The sequence below is a fragment of the Selaginella moellendorffii genome, unplaced genomic scaffold (assembly GCF_000143415.4).
Source record: "Selaginella moellendorffii unplaced genomic scaffold, v1.0 SELMOscaffold_27, whole genome shotgun sequence".
Classification (NCBI taxonomy): Eukaryota; Viridiplantae; Streptophyta; class Lycopodiopsida; order Selaginellales; family Selaginellaceae; genus Selaginella; species Selaginella moellendorffii.
The window spans coordinates 104,860-113,774 of record NW_003314288.1 but is presented as its reverse complement, the minus strand read 5'-3'; the positions used below and the strand labels follow the sequence as shown (position 1 = coordinate 113,774).

The 8,915-nt window shown below is 45.1% G+C and overlaps 1 protein-coding gene and 1 long non-coding RNA gene across 2 annotated transcripts; one reads left to right on the top strand and one right to left on the bottom strand.

Moving 5' to 3' along the window:
• Positions 1–780: 780 nt before the first annotated feature.
• On the bottom strand, positions 781–1,298 carry LOC112348182. The gene is made up of 2 exons (XR_002992973.1): positions 1,175–1,298; positions 781–1,115 (listed from the first exon to the last, which is right to left on the bottom strand). It is a non-coding gene; the product is annotated as an uncharacterized LOC112348182 (long non-coding RNA).
• A 4,263-nt stretch (positions 1,299–5,561) lies between these two features.
• On the top strand, positions 5,562–8,479 carry LOC9629630 (folylpolyglutamate synthase). Its single transcript, XM_024680327.1, has 16 exons — positions 5,562–5,830; positions 5,908–6,093; positions 6,154–6,219; positions 6,270–6,379; positions 6,429–6,489; positions 6,542–6,628; positions 6,688–6,744; positions 6,794–6,854; positions 6,907–6,953; positions 7,006–7,083; positions 7,139–7,303; positions 7,363–7,617; positions 7,668–7,746; positions 7,806–7,946; positions 8,000–8,160; positions 8,209–8,479. The coding sequence occupies exons 1-16, from the start codon at positions 5,756–5,758 to the stop codon at positions 8,263–8,265; spliced, it is 1,686 nt and encodes a 561-aa protein (XP_024536095.1). The 5' UTR covers positions 5,562–5,755; the 3' UTR covers positions 8,266–8,479.
• The last annotated feature ends 436 nt before the right edge of the window (positions 8,480–8,915 follow it).

Sequence of the window (8,915 nt, the reverse complement as noted above, 5' to 3'; positions counted from 1 at the left end):
AACTTTCTTCGTCGCAAGGGTGAGTATATAGATACCCCTCTCAGGAGAGATTTCCACAATTTCTCTTCTAACAGACTCAGTGCTCAGAAGATCTTTGAAGCTCTCTAATAGTGCTTATTTGGTTTCTTGTTCTTTTCACTCGCAATAGCAGTCCAGCGATGAGCAAGACTCAGCTGGTTTGCCTTGGGCTTGTTGCCATGTTTGTGATGATATGGGAGTGGACGGGGGGAGGAATCGCAAAGCTGCCCAGCGCTGCCAGAGAGGGTGGTACTGGTATTACAATGGTTGTCATCGCTGCCCGAAATGCTGGTATTCCAGAGCGGCTGGAGCTGGCGCAATGGCCGCTGCTGGAAAACCTTAGATATCCGGAGTCATGGATAAGCCCAAAAATCTATCAACACCATAAATCGGAAGGTTTTGTTTGAATGATGTAAGATCCTCCTAAATCCTAATTAGGATAAATGTGATCTGTTTAATTTCATCTGGAGTAGATTCTTGTCTCCAAGCATGGAGCTTTTCTTGCGTGGCAGTTCTTTGGTTGTTATGTAGCAAACAAAACAGCAAGAATTATGTTACTGATCTTTAAGTTTTTTGTGGTATTTGGCCGGCTCTGGTGTTTGGATAAGATAAGAATTGCCTGGTCTGCAAGCTCCAAAAACCGATCAAGCCAAGAGAGTCTGGTGTATGTGGTTTTGTCCTTTAAAATCCACAAGAATGTACTAGAATAGTGGACACGAACGCATGTTGTACGAGAGATCAGGCCAAGTTGGAACAAAGATATTACTAAAAACTATATGATTCATCGAAAAAGTGAACAGAATTACATAGCTAGCCAATGGTCATATTTCGTTGGTCCAAGTCAAACAGTGTAAAAGTCTGTAAAGAAAAAAACACATTGGTGGCAACATTGTTCTTCTCGACAAGCTCTCGCAGCTCCACAGTCGCTTCCGACTGTAACAGCGTAAATTCCAGCACTAGACACCAGAATTTTCAAGGCCTGTGCGAATGCATTGAGAAAGAGGTCTCTGGAAACCTGCAGTAACAAAGTAATTTAAGACTTTCGTGCGCTAGCGTTTATGAGAAGCACAGCGAGCTCCATGAGCAGCAAAGGACCCCTTACAAACAAATACATTGTTGTCTAAGAAGAAGGAAACAAAAACTAAGAGAGAAATACCTATGAGAGTGAGACAAGCACCACATTCCTTCCACGCATAAAATGTAAGGGGAGAATCGCGCCGCTCCCTCACTCCCCAGCAAGAGCCCTAGAAATCCAAATGCCGCGACCCCGAACTTGAGAAGACCCCATTCCCGTCTAAAGAACAGAGAAAATGATCTGCAATCCTGACCGTCCAAACTCAACGTTGCGGATTATGCCAAGTGGTGACCGATTTTAACAAATGCAAACCTTAATTGAGTCTTTTCAAATGGTGGGCGCGAATTGTAATGAAAGACTTTGGCCTGGAACTGCGCGGTCTTTGTATCTATCCACACACTCTCGACGCTATATAAACAGCACATCTCTTACAATCCCCCACACACTCTCTAGAGCTCCTTTGTTCTTTCGCTTTGGTTTGCTCCTTCTCTCTTCTCCAATTCCAATCGATTGATCGATTGATTGACCGATTGCTATGGCAAGCAGCAAGACTCGATTGGTGTGCCTGGGCCTGGTTGTGATGTTTGTGATGCTCCTGGCGGTGGGAGTGGAGGTCGGGGGGATCACCAAGGCGGTGGCGCAGCGCTGCCGCAGGGGATGGTACTGGAATGGATCTCGCTGCGTGCAATGCAATTGGTACTGGTATGACAACAGCTGCCATCGATGCCAGCGTGGGTGGCGCTGGAATGGCAGCCGCTGCGTCAATTAATGAAAGTTTGTGAGTGATCTCTGGGGCCTGGAACCATGGGAGCGAATGTCGAATGGGTGAAGAACTACGTAGAATAAAACTGTGGCTTGGAAACGGGAATGTTTTGGAGTCCTATAGAATCTTGTGTGAAATCTATTCCGATGTTCAGGCTCTGAGATTATCAATGATAAATATGGTGTGTTTTCTGGAAAATGGTTGTCGCAGTGTAACGTTCGCAAAATGCATGGATTTTTAACATATATATATATATATATATATATATATATTCAGCCAACAAACTTTCCAACTGCCATTCTATAGACCTGCAAAGTGGAAAGAACAAGAAACACAATCAAATTCATATCCTAAAGAGTTGCAAGCACATAATTAACCTGTTCCTGAGAAGAGAAGTGTAAGTGATGATTTCGTCTCGATTGAGAGGGGCGTTTTATATACGTTCCTTGCAACGACTGAGCAAATTTCCGCGTGTATAAGTGTTGCCGTATGTGGTAAAACTGCTAGACTTAGTCTGTAAAAGAGATCAGATTCGTTGACAAATTTGCCTCCTGACTACCGTGTCACATGCCAGAGCTTTTGCATCTTCTTTTAAGTTCCACGTCGAGACTAGGATGGCAAAGTCTCGGGACAAAATAAACAGCTTTTCATTGACAAAACAAAAACACTTAGTTATTTATATTGCTTTGGATCAGTTGTGTTTACATTTATGATGTTACCAAAAGCTGGAAGCTCTACATCCATGCATAGATTGATTCCAGATTTCTGAAGAATATTTGGCGCTCTTTCTATTTTAGTGTACGTCAATGTTAAGATGTTCTTGGTCATTAAGATTCGTCTGGCTTGCCTTGGGCTATGTTTGTGTTGCTCCTGGTAATGGGAGTGGACATGGGAGGAATCGCAAACGCTGCTGCCCAGCGATGCCCGAGAGGGTGGTATTGGTATGACAATGATTGCCACCGCTGCCGAAAGGGTTGGACCAACAATCGCTGCTGGAGAAACTGAAACCTCAGGTTTTAAGGGGTAACTGCAATTCTCAAATCAACTCGTAATTTCTATGATTTCATACTGTCAGGGTCTGGAAACAAGAATAAAAGACACTTTGTATCGTGCAGCAATAATAATATACATATAAAACTTTGCTTCATCTCGAGAGTTGTGAGCTCGGGTGGAATTACTCCGCAAACTTTCTTGGTTTACAAACATAAAGATTAAGCTTTTTGGATATCTTCGTGTTGGGAATGGAACCATGAGATAAAGCCCACCTGATTTGCTTTACCGAGCAGAGCTTGCATGATGAAGCCGGCCACCGCATTATCGAGCAACATCAGGGGACCTCTTTCGTTTCGAGTGGGTGCCACAAATAATCACACAGGTAGCAGGATGACTCATGCCTGGTATCACGAGAGACTTTGCATGATCCAAGTGGAAGGCATGCTTTCTATCTGCTGCGACCCAGCTCCTGCAAATTGATCGACCACATGGTAGAAAACACTCCAACATTATTAGTTGAAATTTCCATTAATATCACATAATAAATCGACAATAAGAGTTCAGGAACCTCTTGAGAGGGTGTCTATATACTCGCAACCGAGCAAGCATTTCCCGATCTAACTCGTACTTTGCAGCAGAAGCAGCAGGGGCGATGAGCAAGACCCTGATTTGTTGTTGCACCAAAAAGGTGCAGCAAATTGACTAACATTATATCAACAGCGCTCGTTTTGGAGCTTACTGCTACGACAGACTTCGTCAAGTCGTTGTGGAAGGACGAAAAGTTTATTTTTCCGTATTATTGAGAGTACTACGTACTTAGAAAATCAATTTGTCAACGAATCTGATCCTTCCCAAGACCAAGTCTAGCGAACGGCGCGCGTCAACCGATGGGACACAAAGTTATCCGCAAACAATGCACGCAGAAACTTGCTCGGTCGTTGCAAGGGCGAGTATATAGATACCCCTCTCAAGAGAGGGTTCCACAATCTCTCTCCTAGCCATCATCCTGATTCAGTGCTCAAAGATCAGAAGAAGCTCTTTAATAGTTCTGATTTGGTTTCTTGTTCTTTTCGTCAGTCAAAGTATATAGCAATGGCGATGAGCAAGACTCAGCTGGTTTGCCTTGGGCTTGTTTCCATGTTTGTGATAATGCTGGCCATGGGAGTGGACATGGGAGGAATCGCAAAGGTTGCTGCGCAGCGCTGTCCGATAGGGTGGTACTGGTATGACAATCGTTGTCACCCCTGCCCGAAAAACTGGTATTGGTATGGCGGAAGCTGCCACCGATGCCAGAGCGGCTGGAGCTGGCGCAAAGGCCGCTGCTGGAGAAACTGAGGTCTTTAAGCCCAAACACACCAAGAATAAAAAGATTTGATGCGATGTAAAAATGTTGTTATTAAACTATTTAATTCATCTCGAGAGTTTACTTAGATTCTTGTCTCCAGGCACTGAGCTTTTCCTGGATGGCAGTTCTTTCGCTCCTTATTTCATGTTGGTGTTGTTACGTAGCAAACGGAACAGCAAGAACAACTGATGCCGTAAACACAAAAATCAATTTACAGCATCAATTGTTGTCGTAGATCTATACCAGTCTTTTAGTTTTTTGGCGGTGTTTGGCCGGCGCTGGTGTTCGGATAAGATAGGAATTGCCTGGTCTGCAAGCTCCAAAACCCAACCCGATCAAGCCAAGAAGAAGCAATAATTTCGAGAGAGTCTAAAAGTAATGTATACTATAGTGGACACGAACGCATGTTGTACCAGAGATCAGGCCAAGTTGTGTTGGAACAAACACAAAATTACTAAAAATTACATGATTCATCCACAGAGAGAACAGAAGAACACGGCTAGCCATATTCTTATCAATATTTCTTCTTTCCATTGGTCCAAGTCAAGAGCCGCTCAAACAGTAACAAGAGTCTGTACAAAAAACCCCCTGTATATACCATGTATACACCATGGCCACAAGTCTATTATAATTGACTCTACATGTAATCTCTTCATACTTCTCGGCACTATAAATGCCTCCTCGGCCTTCATTGGCATCATCCATCCCAGAAATCAAAGCTTCTCACAGCAAACTTCTCTCCAAAATCTTTCTCATCTCACTCAACTCAATCAAGAAGAATTCTTCGCTAATGGCAATGGTGGCGAGCTACTCTTCTCGCGTGGCCTTCATTGGAGTGGTAGTCATGCTCCTCTTAATCGGCGTGGACATTGGCAATGGCATCGCAAAGGCCCAGGCACAAAGCTGTCGGTCCGGTTGGCACTGGTCCGGTGGCAGGTGCATCCAATGCCCGACTGGGTGGTACTGGTACAATAGCAAGTGTAACCAGTGCCTGTCCGGGTGGTACTGGTACAATGGCAAGTGCAACCAGTGCCTGTCCGGGTGGTACTGGTACAATGGCAAGTGCAACCAGTGCCAGTCCGGTTGGTACTGGTACAACAACAGTTGCAACCGGTGCCCATTGGGGCGGAGCTGGACTGGTACTGGCTGCTCCAAGAACTGAGGAAGAAATTTACCATTACTCCACATGGTAAAAAGAGATTATATGGTGTGTGCTTTGTTCTTTGTTTGTGTGACTGGATTTCGTTTTTTTACTGTGTGTCGAAGTAAATAATGCCAAGGTTGTTTGGCAGAGTTTGATATCTTTTGTCTATTTGCTCTTTAAGAAATTTACCTTTGTTTTATCCTTCGCGCTCTAAAGACGTAGACGATATCTTGGTAAATATTTCCAGGGTTTTTCGATGATGCTCGTCGAGGAGCGCCACTGGGAATCCGCGCGGCGCGGCGCGGCGAGCTGGATGCGCCGGATCGAGCGCCAGCGATTGATTCCCGTGGAATGCAGGTCCCGGGAGCTCGATCGGCTAATGCTGCCGGCAACCCTAGGAGAGGGCGGTGATTTCAAATGCGCTTCGCTCAATCATTCCACTCGAGAATCCTCCCGGCGATGAGCGGACACGATCGCAGATCCGGCGCCCAGGTGAGTGGAGTGAAAGCGAGTGCTATCTAGCCTGGCGCGTCAAAGTACTCGCTTGTCGTCGTGCTCTCCTGCTGTAGGGTTGTGCGCAGTCCTTGGCGATGGCGCATCGTCGTAGCTTCCGGGACGCTATCGAAATTCTCAATGGTCTAATCACCAAGAAGCGTGGAGGAGGGGGAGCAGTGGTGGATTTGGATCGTTCGCCAAGCACCCACGATAGCAGCCGATGGGAGAACCATTTCCAGCTCGTTGCTGACCATCTAAAGGTACCATTTTTTCTTCGGTTTTTGGTTTCTTCTCGAGCTTTTTTTTTTTTCCTCCTTCAGCTGCTCGGGTTGGAGGAGCCAGTATCGAAATTAAGCGTAATTCATGTGGCTGGAACCAAGGGAAAGGTACTTAAAACCAGTTTCTTTCTTTTTTGACGAGCCTTAGTCTGTGACAGGGTTCTACTTGTGCATTTGTGGAGAGAATTTTGCGAGCTTCTGGTTTCCGGACTGCTCTTTTCACCTCGCCTCATTTGCTAGACATTAGAGAACGATTTAGATTGAACGGGTAAGTGTTGTGGTGGCATTATCAAGTTTACAGTGCTCGTTTAAACCAGGGAGGAGGTCTCCGAGGAGACTTTTAACCAGTATTTTTGGTGGTGTTGGGATCATCTCCAGGTGGGTTAACCTGGTTTGTTCTTTTTTCTTTGTAATTCATAGGCAAATGCAGGCAAATGAGGCCGAGCAGGGGCTCCCTATGCCACGTCTCTTTCGGTTCCTCACAATTTTGGCATTCAAGATGTTTACGTCGGAGGATGTGAGAAAACTAGACTATGTTTTTTAATATTGCTTTACGGCTTAACTCGTGACCAACAGGTTGACGTTGCTATCTTGGAAGTCGGTTTAGGAGGTCGCTGTGATGCAACCAATGTGGTAAGCAGCTAAGCTGCCGATGAAGTTGACTTGTCCTTTTGTTTCTCAGGTTCGAAATCCAGCCATCTGTGGAGTAGCATCACTCGGCTACGACCATATGGAGATTCTTGGTTTCCTTTTTTTAAAATCATCGTGTTCGCTTGCTGACGTGCTCGTTTGTAGGAAACACACTCGCGGAAATTGCAACGGAGAAGGCTGGGATTTTCAAGGTACTGGTATCTAGATTTATCTATTCTTCTGACGTCTTGGCACCGGTTGAAGGCAGGCGTACCAGCTGTTACAGTGCCACAGCCAGCTGAAGCATTGGAGGCTCTGAAGAAGCGTGCTTTGGAGCTAAATGTAGGCATTGTTTTTGTGTAAATCTAGGCCGAACTGACGCATTCGTTGTGAGCAGATACCTTTAGAAACTGCTGCTCCTCTGGAAACTTATAATCTGGGAGACTTAAAGCTTGGACTGCAAGGAGAGCATCAACGGACCAACGCTGCACTTGCCGTGGCGCTTTGCAGAGGCTGGGCGGAGAGAACCGATCACCAAGAGCATAAAGCAATCCTGAACGAGGTAAGCGTTTAATTGTTCTCTTCTACTTGAGAGTCCAGCCTCCTTTTCTCGTTGCGAAGGCTCTTGAGCAAGGTCGTTTACCTGATTCATACATTAAGGGGCTCGTTGAAGTGCGGTGGGCAGGAAGAGCAGAGATTGTCCGTGAGAAGAAGCTAAGCTTCTACCTGGACGGGGCTCATAGCCCAGAAAGTATGGAAGCCTGTGCTAAGTGGTTTTCTTCCGCTGCTAGAGCCGACAACATCCACAAAGAGAATGAAGAAATATCGGCATTCGATATTAAGCAGTTTAACACACCAACTTCGAACTCTAGACAGGTGAATTTTGTTGAGTTGGCTAACGATATCAGTGTTATTTGTCTGTGTAGATCTTACTCTTCAATTGCATGCCCAAGCGCGATCCCAACCTTCTATTCCCACCCTTGCTAGATATCTGCAAACAACAAGGTTTTTCGACTTGATGAAGCAAAGCTCTCTGGCTGAAAGTTCATGTTTCTTGTTTGTAGATATTTCACTCGAGCTGGCGATATTCGTACCCCCGTACTCGAGCTACACGTCAATTGACAACACTCACGATTCTCCCGTTGATCCAGATCTCTCGTGGCAAAAGGTGTTACAGCAGCACTGGGAGTCCTTCAAGGAGAAAGGTAAAATATCGAGCTAGTTTTCCAACTGGAAGTGCTTGCGAGTTATCTTGCAGATTCGAAAGCCGGAGACTATCGTCGAGAGTTTCTTTCCGGCCTGGAAAACGGCTATAGCTCATGCCATTTTGGAGTTTCCAGTGCAGTGATGCCATCGCTACCAGCAGCCATTGATTGGCTGCGCTTTTGCTCCGCTCGCCATCCAAATCTTCATCTCCAGGTACTTGGTTAAAACTCTTTATGGTGTAAGCGGTTGTTTCTCTCTCAGGTTTTGGTCACTGGTTCTTTGTATTTGGTTGGCGATGTTTTGCGGCTGCTCAAGTAAACGCTTGGTGCCTGAAAGATTCCACGTTTGATGGCCAATCTCACCCGTTGGATCACACTCTTCCCATATGTTGATAACCCTGGAGGATTTGGTAGCATACAACTTCAACTGGAACCTGCAGAGGTTCTCGGTCCGCGAGGATGATGTGTTCTGAATTCCATTCTCTCATCACACTAATCTTTTTATAAGAAAGTCTGTCAAGCTGTTCTCACTTGTTGCATTTCTTCTTGTGGTTTTCGTTGGCTTCTCAAGTTGTGCTAGTGATAATTGTGATGGCTCTTTTTATTGTGGTTCTCGTGTTGATTGCCGAACTGCAATATCAAGTTACACCGATGGAACTATTTATACTTCTCTCGTTTCTGGTGCCATCTTTACTTGTAGTGGAGCCTATCCTTCCGTGAGTGGTGTAACTCTCAAGCAACAATTCCTACACGTTTATAATAATCAGCCTAGTGAAAAATGTGGGAGTCATGTATTTTGTAAGTGCCAGGCTACCCTCAACTATTCTGGAAATTGCAGAGACTCTGGGCATCCTAACTACGTCTCAAACTAAAGTCTCAAAACTGAAGTCTAATTTCTGATAATAATAAACTATATACTTTTAATGTTTATTTAGTAATTTTGTGTTTATAAAAAAATTACTGCTAAGG

Coding starts and splice junctions, on each gene's coding strand:
- LOC9629630 (XM_024680327.1), top strand. CDS start 5,756: ATGCGCTTCGCTCAATCATTCCACTCGAGAATCCTCCCGGCGATGAGC. Junction 6,855..6,906: donor CGACCATATGGAGATTCTTG/GTTTCCTTTTTT, acceptor GCTCGTTTGTAG/GAAACACACTCGCGGAAATT. Junction 7,747..7,805: donor AGATATCTGCAAACAACAAG/GTTTTTCGACTT, acceptor TCTTGTTTGTAG/ATATTTCACTCGAGCTGGCG.